This window comes from Saimiri boliviensis, chromosome 11, assembly GCF_048565385.1.
Source record: "Saimiri boliviensis isolate mSaiBol1 chromosome 11, mSaiBol1.pri, whole genome shotgun sequence".
In the NCBI taxonomy this organism is placed as follows: domain Eukaryota; kingdom Metazoa; phylum Chordata; class Mammalia; order Primates; family Cebidae; genus Saimiri; species Saimiri boliviensis.
Window position 1 is genome coordinate 62998276 of NC_133459.1, and position 13686 is coordinate 63011961.

The 13686-nt window shown below is 39.0% G+C and overlaps 1 protein-coding gene across 1 annotated transcript in view; it reads left to right on the forward strand.

The window, feature by feature from the left end:
- Positions 1-13686, forward strand: part of CACHD1 (cache domain containing 1) — a 226434-nt gene that overhangs the window by 183321 nt on the left and 29427 nt on the right. Inside the window, exons 12-16 of the mRNA XM_003921472.4 lie at positions 726-843; positions 4740-4908; positions 10097-10239; positions 10895-11076; positions 12145-12255. Coding sequence (XP_003921521.2) covers positions 726-843; positions 4740-4908; positions 10097-10239; positions 10895-11076; positions 12145-12255 — 723 coding nt within the window. The remainder of the gene's footprint in view (positions 1-725; positions 844-4739; positions 4909-10096; positions 10240-10894; positions 11077-12144; positions 12256-13686) is intronic.

The following is a 13686-nucleotide window of genomic DNA, read 5'->3' on the forward strand; positions in this document are numbered from 1 at the left end:
ACTCTAGAATATAAAACAAATTATTTTAATGTTATCGAAAGTATTCACAGTAGTGTTCTCATAAGAATAGCACCCATGATTTTGCTTACTTTGTATCACAGATAAGGTCTCTTGGAGCTATTATTTGAGAATAATGTCTTGTAAGTCAAATTCTATGTTCACATTGGCTTTCATTGTAAAATCAGATATATTTCATCTCATTTTCAAAAAAAAGTTACAGTGATACCAAATCGAAAAATGTTGGCAAAATAAAAGGCTAAGTTGAGGACCAGCTTTATCGCACTTGCCAAAAAAAGTAGCCTGGCAAAGTAGTGTCCATTCCAAGTTGACAGCACAATCTTATACCTTGTTTTTTCTTAAAATAAAAAACAGATTGGATTTTTTCCAACTGTGATACATTATTTTGGCAGATGGTAACCTGTAGAGGAATGATTTTTTGTGCTCATTGGTTGAAAATTAATGACTGAGTGATTTGAGACAGGTTAGTCTCTGGAAAGAATTAGAGTTGGGGAGCAGGAATGGAGAGTAACGAATGTTTTTAATGCAGAGCTGACATAATGCTTTTACAGAATTGAAAATCTCACATTATCTCTTTCAAAACTGATGAGTTTCATTGCTATTCAAAATCAGGAGGTGGCCATTGACTCACAGCTTCTTCCTTGCCTTTAATTAAGTGCTTAATTTTATCTTTTGCCTGAAATATTTAATTCTATTTGCCAACACAGCCTCCCTCTGGGCAGCCAGATTATCGCAGTCCCTGTGAACTCATCCCTGTCTTGGCACATAAACAAGCTGCGAGAAACTGGAAAGGAAGCCTACAATGTTAGCTATGCCTGGAAGATGGTGAGTGAGAGGAAGTTGTTTTTGCTTGAAGAGCTACAGGGTACAGTGCTCTTCTTCATGTGGGAATTCTCAGGCAGTGGATGGCACTTGAGTCTGAGAATGTGTCTCATAATGTGTCTAATCAGTTTTTAAAGTGATTGTGGAAAGAAGGCATTCCACGATGTGTATAATTATTTTTCCTTTTATGTTTATAAAGCTGGTCATTGTTCATGATGAATTTGTCAAACCATATAAAAGGACATAAAGTAGAAAGTAAACTATCCCCAGCCTGGACAATATGACAAAAAAAATCCCATCTCTATAAAAGATGTAAAAATTAGCCAGTGACACATGCTGCTATTCCAGCTACTCAGGAGGCTGAGGTGAGAGGATTGCTTAAGCCTGAGAGGTTGAAGCTGCAGCGAGCTGTGATAGCACCAAAATTATCCACTTCCTTCCTTCCTTTGACTTTCCATTCCCCGTAAGTAGCCACTTAGATCAATTTCCAGAAAATGTGTATATCCAGATAGGCATATATATGTGTGTGTATATATACATTCAAACCTGCCTTTAATGGCTATATAGTATTGCATTGTATAGATGACCCAAATTTCTTTAAACACTACCCTATTAATGCACATTTAGATTACATCCAGTTGGTTTTCTTCAGTTCAACTCAGATTGTAGAGGTTGGGAGTTTAAAAGGAGACATGAAAGCATAAATACCCTCTGATACTCTCTAAGGAAAAGACAATTTTGGATTAGAAATTGGATTATTCATGTTCAACACAAGCAGATGGAAAGTTTGATCATAACTTCTGGCACTCATTTCTGCTTTCTCTTACCAGATTCATTCAAACACCAGGCTTCAAAGAATCCTAGAGAAAGAGGATCTAACACACACTGTTCATGTTACCTGTGTTTCTCTTCTCTCCTCTTCCTTCCCAACATAGCATAGCAATGCTACTGAGGACCCTAAATACTGTACATGACCAAAAGGAGAGTAGACTTTTATTTTTATTATCAAATTTTAATCACTGAACATAAAATACAGTCATACATGAGATTTTTCTTGGATGGAAAAAATCTGATGTTTAATCTTTTGACCCCCAATAGATCCATTTAATCATCCCTTTACAAACTACTTATTGAACATTTTCTGTGTACTAAGAAGGATAAAGAAGATTGATACTCCCTCTGCCTTCATAGAGTATCCAGCCTAGTGGCAGATGCAGACAGTCAAACAGCAACTCAATTTAGTGTCTGTGCCTGTATCAATTGGATCAGGAAAGAGGAATTGGAATTAGCCAGAATGCCTTTAGGCAGGAGTCTCTTCCAACCTTCTGATTTGGTTCTTAAAGTATTATTATGGCAATAGCAATTACTAAAATACAAATGAAGCAAACAAAATAATAAATGAAACTATTTGAGAAACTTACGTTTACAAGTCTAATTCTACTGGTAGTTTATTGTTTGGTAATACAGATTAGAGGAAGGTAAAAGCCTATTTTGAAATTCTCTTAGCCAACTCATTTCTGGAATTTTTTTTAGAATGATAGCACCATCTGCCCTTATATTTATATCATTTTTAAAGATAAATTACTTAATTTTCATATCAGAAAGGGTGAGCCAGCCACCAAAATTCTCAATTAGAAAACAGACTTTTGTACTTGAAAGTTTACCTCCAGCATATCCTAATTGGAATCAACTCAGTTACATCCTGAGAAAATATCTGCATAGTTGTTGGCATTAAAAGGGAAAGGAGGAAATGTAGACATTTGTGTGACCTTCTTGTTACAGTAAAGAGCTCCAGTGTTAGCATGTGTTTTTCAATGATGCTACTAAATTCTGGCTATTCTCCCTAGGCAAATTGGATGTAGTAATCATGTAGTCACTTCAGGTAGCAGTGTTAGCTTTCTCAGAGTTCTAAAATTGTTGAGCAGATGGCTATAAGTGAAAACTTAAGGGCATAATAAATAATGAGATTGGAGACTTAAAAAAAAGGCTAGGCTGGTTAACTAGTAATAAGGGTAAATATTTTTAAGGTCTCGAGTTACTTTGTTGGTGAGGAAGGTAAGTAATCATCTTGTCCTAAAAATAAAATGGTTTCTCCTAATATAATCCAAATAGAGTTAGCTTATCCTGAGAATAATTGGCTAAACTACTTAGCATCCATAGATACAGCAGATATTGAGGGATTATTTCACTGAATCAATTTAAATATAACTTGAGAGATTATGTTAGCACGTTAAGAGATTACTTTGTCACTGTGTAACCCAAGTGCATTTTTTAGCATTTTGGGAGGCTATTTGCTATGACAGAAAGAAATGTTGACTACTAGAAGGTATTCACATGTTCCCATGTTACACGGGCTGCTTCACTTCAAAACACGTTTCCCATGTTATAATCAGTGAAAAAAAAAAAAACCCACTCCCGAGCCATAGACAGCCCTTCTAAAAATGTAGTTCTTTTAATGCAGAGACTACTTTTTTCAGCTAAGAACATGATAGAAAGACCTATATTGAAATCTGCTTCCCTAAGAACTATTTATGAAGTGCTACTTTTAGAAGCTTAGGGTAACTTTATTTTTCTCTTACAGAGTAGACCCAATTATAAAATCATATTCTAGTCATTCTGGTAGGGTTTTGTCTTTTGGTTCCTTGAAACAAACAACAAAGGAAAACAAACTTAAAGGATAACTGTGAGATTGAGAAGACAGAAAATAGTGCCACTTCAGAGCACCTTGTCAATTTAAAATTTGGGGAATGGAGGAAGAGGATTAAATTTGTTAATCTAATTGAATATCTTTGCCAGCAGTACTTGAAAGCAATTCCAGGAAGATGCAAATTGCTTCTGCGACCATCCTCACAAATCCTAAATTTCACTTAACTCTAACCTGCCTAGTTACAGTTTTCTCCTTCATCTAACTTGTACTTTTACTTCATTAAGTAAATCACTTGAGCCGCTTTATAAGGCACTGTTCTTTAGTTCTGATTTCGCTAGTCATCACCCTCTTCGTTTATTTGTAAACCACCTTTAAATAACTTCTGTCTTTCTTCTAATATAATAGGATTATAATAGAGGAATTTGGCTTTTTTTTTATTTTTTATTTTTAAGTCTTTCTTAAGCAGCTAGACTTGGGTAGATTGACAATTGACTTTTGATTCTGCAGTGGTCATTGTCCCTACTAAATTTTGTTGAAGCATCCATTTCTAGGTACAAAGTGAATCTGAAAATACTATTGTTTCTACATATGAGCTTAATAAATTAGACTTATGCTGTGGCACACTTGCCTGGGATGGTCTGAAATGACAAATCAGGCACACTCTGCAGGAGTGCCGTAGGGTTTGTGTTTTTCATGAGTTTACGTAGTGATGTTGGTCTTTTCCATCCAGGACAAAAGAAAGTGTTAGTTGGAATAGAATGAATAAACTAGATTCTATATGGGCTGCTCCTCAGTCCTTTCTTTTAAATTGAAATTTCACTAATGGCTTGAAAAATAGGCAATTCTCAGAACACTTATTCCAGAACCAATTATGTATTTTTAAGGGCATTTCAGATTCAAATAGAAATAAGTATCATATTATTATGTCCTTTTCTAGCTTGTGCTCATTAACCCACATTAGCACAAAAAGGCTAGGGTCACGGTTTCAAAGGGACTCCTTTCCTATCCTTTCATTAGCCCCATGATTTTCTGTTACGTAAGTCCCCTTAACAAGAAGAGAAAACCGAAAATACAAAATTAGATGCCTTCTATCACCCTATCCTCATGTCTTCATTCATTCATCATTTATTTAATGAACACTTTCCATGTGAGGATAGAAGATAGAGAGGCAGCAGAAAATAATGTATGCAAAGTCCCTGTCTCCATGGAACCCTCATTTTCTGTGTTAGAAAATCTTTATTGATTTTTACAGGTACAAGACACTTCCTTTATTCTGTGTATTGTGGTGATACAACCGGAAGTACCTGTGAAACAACTGAAGAACCTCAACACTGTTCCCAGCAGCAAGCTGCTCTACCACCGGCTGGATCTCCTGGGCCAGCCCAGCGCTTGCCTCCACTTCAAACAGCTGGCAACCCTAGGTAAAGCCCTTACGTTTCCTTCACGTTCTTACTCTTAGCAGCTCACTGTAAATATCCTTTTGAATCCCATCCACCCCACACCCACAAAAAAGATACTGAATGCCCTCAGAGACAGCTGCTTTGGGGATGCAAATGTGAAAATGATTGGAAGCCTAGCCAAGAATCACATCGTCTAGCAGACATTGAGACAAAGCTTTGTGTGCTGGTGATTTATACAGGATGGGCTTTGAGAAACCAATGAGGAAGTGAGGGAAACAGGACAAGGAAGGTAAAAAAGACAAGTTTTATATTGAGTAAAGTTCTAACTTCAGCCTGGTCTTCTAGGGGGGCTCTGGAGTATAAATTATACCAATAGAGTTTGCCCAGACTCAATGAAGAGAACTCAGCTTTCTTCTAATGCTAGGCACAGAGTTTTCAGTAGCCCAAAGTCCATATAGAAGGAGGCACAGATACAGCCCCATTAAAGGTAAATATATAAGCCTGGGCATATTGAGGTGGGGTGGGGTAGAATAACAATAAAATGCCTCCAAAGCAATCTATGTAGCATTATGAACAGAAATCTACCACAGATCCCTATCTTCAGAAGGGCTTAGGAATATGAATATAAATCAAAGAAAGCAATAAGGAATTCATGTTTATTATGGACCATATGTTTTATATTTTTCACCTGAGTTGGTATGTGATCAATTTGAATTTACCAGAGATAAATAAGTTTTCCCCAGATCACTTAAAATGTAGCAAAGCTGCGATCTGACTCATGCACCTCTGGTCTGCCATGTGCCAGACGCATACTAGGCATTTGTGGTCTTTGTTGTCATTATACCACAGACTACTCTCAGTACACTAAAATGGGTGTTCTCTTTTTCACTGTTGAGCAGACTTAGGGTTCAAAACAGTTAATAACTAAGAATCATCACACAACTGGCAAACTGAAAAGAAGGGAAACAGATGGGAATAGAATCAAGGCTAGAGGTCTGCAGTCTCTAAATTCCAAATGATAGCACTCGAAATTGGGTTCCTCCCTTAAATTCCATCCTAGAGAGTTCTGCCTGGACATGAGATCAGAAGAGCAGGCTGGACTAAGTGGTCTCTTCTGGGACTCCTCCCACGAGTGTTGACAATTTGGATAGAGCCAGTGATCCAAGAAGGCAGGATTTTATATTTCTTTGTTTTGATTTGGTCTTTGGGGTTTTGTTTTTATACAAAAAAAAAGTATGTTGAAAATTTCATATTTTTAAGAAATGCTATACTGAAACGCTAATGTGTGCATGTCTCTTTTAAGTTCTGTGTGAGCAAGCTAAATACAACTGCTGGTGAAAATTGGTTACTGTTTTGAAATTTGAGACAGTAAAGTACAATCCTTTTCTTGATGAAAAAGAAGCTCAAGCCTAGATTTTTTTATTTCCTTTGCGTAATCTCCCATAGCTGCAGTTTCCAGTATGGCAGCCACTAGCCACATGTAGCTATTGGGCACTTTAAATATGGCTAGTCCAAATTTAGGTGTATGGTAAGTGTGAAGTTCATATTTAATTTTTATATTGATGACATGTTAAAATTATAGTGCTATTGTGGATATACTGGATTCCATAAGCATATTATTAAAATTAACTTAACCTACTTTTTGCTTTGCCCTTTTTTTTTGGACGCAGAGTTTGGCAGTTGTCACCCAGGCTGGAATACAGTGATACGATCTTGGCTCACTGCAACCTCCGTCTCCTGGGTTCAAGTGATTCTCCTGCCTCAGACTCCGAGAAGCTGGGGTTACAGGTGTGCGCCACCACGCCTGGCTAACTTTTGTATTTCGGGTACAGATGGGGTTTTGCCATGTTGGCCAGACTGGTCTCAAACTCCTGACCTCAGGTGATTCTCCCACCTTTGCCTCCCAAAGTGCTGGGATTATAAGCACCGCCATGCCCGGCCACTTTTTGCTTTTCTTAATTGGGCTACTGGAAAATTTTAAATTACATCTGTGGATTGCACTGTATGTCAGTTGGACAGCAAGCTCTGCCTCACAGAGATTATTCAGATAATGTCGTTTATGAACTTAATTTTTATTTATTTATTTATTTATTTTTGAGAGAGAGTTTTGCTCTTGTTGCCCAGGCCTGAGTGCAATGGCACAATCTCAGCTCACCACAACCTCTGCCTCCAGGGTTCAAGTGATTCTCCTGTCTCATCCTCCCAAGTAGCTGGGATTATAGGCATGTGCCACCATGCTCAGCTAACTTTATATTTTTAGTAGAGACAGCGTTTTCCATATTGGTCAGGCTGGTCTCAAACTCCCGACCTCAGGTGATCCTCCTGCCTCAGTTTCCCACAGTCCTGGGATTATAGGTGTGAGCCATGCACCTGGCCTCTGAACTTAATTATTTTATACACAATTAACAAACAGACCATAAGCCAGTGTCTTGACTTTCACTGGGAGTTCTTGTCACCCTTCCTCACCTGGATGGTAAGGCCCAAGGGTAAGAGGAAGAGGTAATCAAGGACATCTCAGTTAGGATCAGTTGGCAATGAAAATGAACCAAGATAGGCTGGGCGCGGTGGCTCAAGCCTGTAATCCCAGCACTTTGGGAGACCGAGGCGGGTGGATCACGAGGTCAAGAGATCGAGACCATCCTGGTCAACATGGTGAAACCCCGTCTCTACTAAAAATACTAAAAATTATCTGGGCATGGTGGCGTGTGCCTATAATCCCAGCTACTCAGGAGGCTGAGGCAGGAGAACTGCCTGAACCCAGGAGGCGGAGGTTGCGGTGAGCCGAGATCGCGCCATTGCACTCCAGCTTGGGTAACAAGAGTGAAACTCCGTCTCAAAAAAAAAAGAAAAGAAAGAAAATGAACCAAGATAATTAAAATACAATAAAAAGAGAGTGGGAAATATGGGAAGCAATGGTAGAGAAGTGGTTTCCTTTTGATTTCATTGATGTGGGCATTTAAAGGCCAGCTCTTAAATGTATGTCACCTGTGTTCAAGTGAGCTGACGAAAGCACATCATCTTTCTTGGTACAGAGACAAAGAATAATTTTTAAGAGTACATCATCTAAGGCAATCAAATATGTATATGTGTGTACAAATAAGCATGTCTACCTCCTAGACACAAAGCTTTGGGTCCTGTATCTTGATTCTTTTTCTCTCTTTGTGCTCAGCCCATCTTACTGCTCTAGCCTTTTCTAAAAATGCCAGTCTCTGTCACTACAAGAGACCCGCTCCCCAAGCCATCTCTCCTTCTCTTTACTCCAGCCCCATGGCGACTCTCTTGTCTCTAAAGAGGATGTATGCCTTTGACACTTCTTATATTATTGTGTTATTCTTATGTTGTTATTTTTCTCTATTTTCCTTATCACCTGTCACTCCAATTGGATCCTAACTGCTTTGAGTTCAGGAACTACTCTCTCTTTCTGGCACATCCTTGCGTGGAGGGGCTGCACAAGAATATATACATGAATCCACAGCATGCTGCTAAGCACCCTAACCTTTTCTAGCCCTTGGTTGTCTTTGCTTTGGTTAATTAATATAATAATAATCTTCCAAGGTAGCCCATGAAGATATCATCAGAATTAAATGAAACATAACATTATTTAATGTTTTCTGGGAATAGCAGACTAGGTGATTCTAACCCAACCTACTGAGGTCAACTATTTAATAAAATTCCTGGATGGAAACATAATCCTGAATTAAAATCCTGGAAAGCATCAGAGCTAACATGATAGAGAGGAATTACTGGGCAAAAATCTCAGAGAAAATAAGAACCCAGAGAAGAGAGCCAACACTCAAAGCCACTATTGCAATGTACATATCTACCAATCCAGGAGAAACAGCTGTGAAATTAAACAGTGCTTTAAGTAGCTACTTCAATCAAGGAAGAGAAACAAAAATCAAATCCAGGGTCCACTAAAGGTAGAGACTCTAATAAATGAAACTACTCTTTTCACTCTCAGCCTCACCCACATACATGCTTTTAGCAGAGACTCTAAAAGACTACATCTTTAGGGGAAGGCCTGAAGTTGAATCCAGCCTTCACTTGGGATTCCTATCATCTGAGTGGTTTGGGGAACTTCAGCCATTAGCCTTTGAAAGAGGATGGTCATGGATTAGTTGAAGTCACGCAGTGCTTAGGTCAGTATCCTGCCTCCTAACTGGGAACCGTTTCCAGCACCCCACCTGCTACATCTTACAATGTGGCACCGGACAGGATGAAGCAGTAGTCCTCTCTGGAGAAAGATCCACTTATCTTCTTAGGCCTCAAGCTATTTCTACCAGTTAGTTTTTAAGTACAATGTTCAGCACAATCAGAGATCACTAGGCTATAAGGAGACAAAACAAGATGTGTGAGAACTAACAAAAGAAGTAGAAAATGCCCTACGTGTTTAAATGAGATAGGACACATGGTCATGCTTTCTAAAACTTCTAAAAATATGATAAGGTTGAACAGTAGAACATCTCAAAGACAAACATTTAATGTTTTTCTTTTGTACTATGATTCATTGTGAGGATTTTTATCTTAAATAGAGAACTAAGGTTTTCCTGTTAGATCAGACCAATAATAAAACGTGTACATTAAGTACTGTATTTCTAGAAGCTTTTGTTTATGTCAAGTTTTGCTGCCACTATCTGAGTGAATAATTTTTTATTTGATTTTTGCATTGATTTCACTGTTCCATCTTTCCTTCTTAAATATTACTACTACTATGAATAATGATAGTTAATACTCATTTGCTTTACAAATATTAACTCACTGAATTCTCACCTTGTCTTTATAAAGTTGCTGCTATTACCTTCCCCACCATGCAAATGAGAGAAACACAACCTGCCCAACATCACACAGCCTGGAAATGGTGAAGCCTAGATTTAATCCAGGCTGGCTTCGTGCGTGTCCGAAGCTATCCCCTCACTCCTCATAAGATATTATATGTAGATCTCAGATAGTTTGAAGAATCTTCACTCCCAGTACTTGTGTTTATTGGTGCATGTCTTTAGCAGTTCATTCTTGGGACCATAAGCTCCCTGAAGGGAGGGAACGTAGCCTTTTTCCTTTTTAGCTCCTCTCAGCGCTGGGCTCTTTGTTTCCTGGTGGAAGATATTAAGCCACCATTGCTGACAGATTGGCAGAGCCCGAGTGATGCTTTTGTTTGGGATGACATGGAGTCTCCGCATTCTCAGGCCTGCTTTGTTTGCTTCTTTTTCAGAAAGTCCAACCGTCATGCTGTCTGCTGGCAGCTTTTCCTCCCCCTATGAGCATCTTAGCCAGCCAGAGACAAAGCGCATGGTGGAGCACTATACCGCCTATCTCAGCGACAACACCCGCCTCATTGCTAACCCAGGCCTTAAAGTAAGCGCTGGCATGGGGCCCCATTTCTAGTGTCCCTCTCCACAGGCCCAGCAGGGGGTGCTGGCAGTGAACCTTTGAAGTAGGAATCCCAGCTCTGCATCTGTGCCTCTCAGCTGGAGAGCTGCAGAGTGTGTGGCCCAGGGGGAGGCTGGTCAGCAGTGACCCTTCTGATGGATTAAGAAGCCCTGTGGGCCACATGGAGAATCTGCAGGCCCCAGAAGCAACGGTTTCCAGTGATATTAGGGGGGATGTGATTTAGAAACTAGTGAAACTTTCCCAGCCCTGTCTTACCCCGGGGGGAAGAGGTGCCTCTGCTGTCTCTTGAGATAAATATAAATAGAAAGTGTAAAGAACAAAGCTTTAGGGTTGGTGTGTATATTGTGTGTATATTAATGACTTGCTATAGGTTTTTTCTTTGCAAACTCAGAAAGCCTAGCTAGAGTGAACAATTGGGTGATCATTTATCTGCTGACTGTATTTCTGCAAGCTTTTGTTTTCACCAAGTTTGGCTGCATCCGTCTGCTGTGAAAAGATTTTTTAAAAGTAATTGGGCTTGGCTTCTTTGCAACAGAGCTTTGGGAAGCCCTGCCAGCAGCCTACTCTCTTTTCATATGAATTTTAAAGGATCCCTGCTATGTCTTCCTTTGTTTCCCAGTTCTCTGTCAGAAATGAAGTAATGGCTACCAGCCACGTCACAGATGAATGGATGACACAAATGGAAATGAGTAGCCTGAACACTTACATTGTCCGCCGTTACATAGCAACGCCCAATGGTGTCCTCAGAATTTATCCTGGTTCCCTCATGGACAAAGCATTTGATCCTACTAGGAGACAATGGTGAGTTTTAGGGCTTCCATTATCAAAAGTTCCCCCCAAATCCTGGAGAGACATGGTAAATACATACAATAAAGCAACTTCAGGCCATTAAACTAAAGAAGATACCTTTGTGATGGTGAAAAATGTTTCTGAATAGTTTTTTCAATGCAGCATTAACAACAGCTGTGTGGGTTTGTTTTTGTTTGTTTGTTTGTTTGTTTGTTTTTCCTGTGTTTTTATCTCTTCATTGAAATTTTGAGCCTGAAATTTTTTATGCTTGGCCATTTTAATTCCTAGTGGTTTGCTGGATTCCTACCTTATGCAAAATGTGTCCCTAGTGGATAGACTTCATTTTACTACACATGATTATGGAATCAAGTTACAGCTTATATATGACCTGTAAAAAATGAACACATAAATTAAAAAACATTCTTTAACTTCTAGGCTTCATTTTGACTTTAATTTTCAAAAGCAAAAGCTAACAGTATGCTATAGCAGGGGAGCCAATTGGACATAAGAACAGAAATTCTAGTTTGTCTTTAAAACATCTATACCTGTAACCCTAGCACTTTGGGAGGCCAAGGCAGGTGGATTGCTTGAGCCTAGGAGTTCGAGACCAACCTGGGTAACATAGCAAAACCCCATCTTTTAAAAAAATATATAAAAATTAGTTGGGCATGGTGGTTCACACCTGTAATCCCAGCTACTCAGGAGGCTGTGGTGGGTGGATTGCTTAAGCCTAAGAGTTCGAGGTTTCAGTGTGCCAAGATCACGCCACTGCACTCCAGCCTGGGCAACAGAATAAGACCCTGTCTAAAAGAAAAACAAACTATACTAAGATCTTAGTAAATGCCCAGATATATATTGAGTTCAGTGTCTCTTTTTAAAGTAAGAAGGAATATCAGATTTTTTTACTTCTTGTGTTGATACTACAGTCAGATATAAAACATGAGAATCCTTTTGCATTTCAGTGTAACACAAACAATTTATCATAAATATTTTTAGAGTGATAAGCTCACTTTTCTTTGAAATTTACAGAGTAGAGGTGCATAAATAACATGACTTTCTTTGGTCTCAATTACCTATTAGGTATCTCCATGCAGTTGCTAATCCAGGGTTGATTTCTTTGACTGGTCCTTACTTAGATGTTGGAGGAGCTGGTTATGTCGTGACAATCAGTCACACAATTCATTCATCCAGGTAATACTTTAATTAACTTTATAGCCATTTCTTAAATATATCAAGGATATTTTGGAAATCTGAATAGAAGAGTACTGGCACCAAAGCTTAGAGGTAGAAGCATGACCTTTGAATGAAGCAGGCTGGGATTTGAACATCTCTCTGTGTGTCACCTTCAATTCCCTAGCTTTCTCCTGACGTCTATAAAATGGGAATGATACCTATCTCACAAGGCGGTCATGTAAATTGAGTCAGTGAAAGGCTGTTAGCCCTGTTCTTGGCAGCCATGATGACCTTTATGGAGAAGAAAAAAGATGTTGGAGTCTAAAGAGCCATTTGAAGAAACATCCACTTTAAACTGATGAAAGAAGTATCAATAGGAACCTGGCAATTATGATTGCCAGAGAGTGTTTCCCAAGAAAAGGAGAATTTTTAATGAAGAAAAACAGGCCAGGTTCATTGGCTCACACTTGTAATCCAGCACCTTGAGAGGCTGAGGTGGGCAGATTACTTCAGACCAGGAGTTCCAGACCAGCCTGGGCAACATAGTGAGACCCTGTCTCTACAAAATATGAAATAGTCAGGCATGATGGTGTACACTTGCATTCCTAGTTACTCCAGAGGCTGAGGCAGGATGCTTGCTTGAGCCCCAGGAGTTCAAGGCTGCACTCTAGCCTGGGTGACAGTGTGAGACCCTGTCCCCCTGCCCCTCAAAAAAAGAGAGAGAAAGAAAAGGTACCAAGACATCAAATTTATTGCCTTTTGTAGTTGAGTATAACTCTTTAAAATTAAATAAGTTGTTTATTTGGTTTTCTTTTTTAAAAAAAGAAAATATGTCCTTGAAACTGTCTCTTGAAAAATTACTTTTGGAAAATTGATTTTCCTGGAATGCTATATCAATATCACTGTACATGTATTTGGAGTGCTTTGTATTTCCTGCTTTTAAGGTTTCAGTTTCAGCTACAGATGTCAGTGAAATGTTGGGTGGGGAAGCAAGTCACACACATTATTTTAATCCCTTCATTATACAAATAGCTATTTTTTCCTAGCAACCAAGAAAGACCATATTTTGACTGGTACCTGTAATGATGCCTTAACATTTATAGGAGACAGATTTTCTTGCTCAAGTCTGTGCTTTTCACTGGTGCTCATTATATGTCAAATGACTGACATTCAGTAGAATTCCTCTAACAGGAGTTCACTGGGAGCAAGAATTGGGAGGCCGTAGGTATGGAATTTCAATATCATGGCCTATGTCTCTGTGGGAAACGGAGCCCTACAGCCAGCCAAATGTTGACTCCTTTGTAGGGTATGATATCTGTCTGACTGTCGGCTTCTCCCTTCATATAATATTTCACATGCAAACAAGTAAACAGTTACTTAGAACAGATCCCTCAGTGTTTTCATTAACAGACCATGTGTGAAGCACATGCCTATTGATGTCTAAATAAA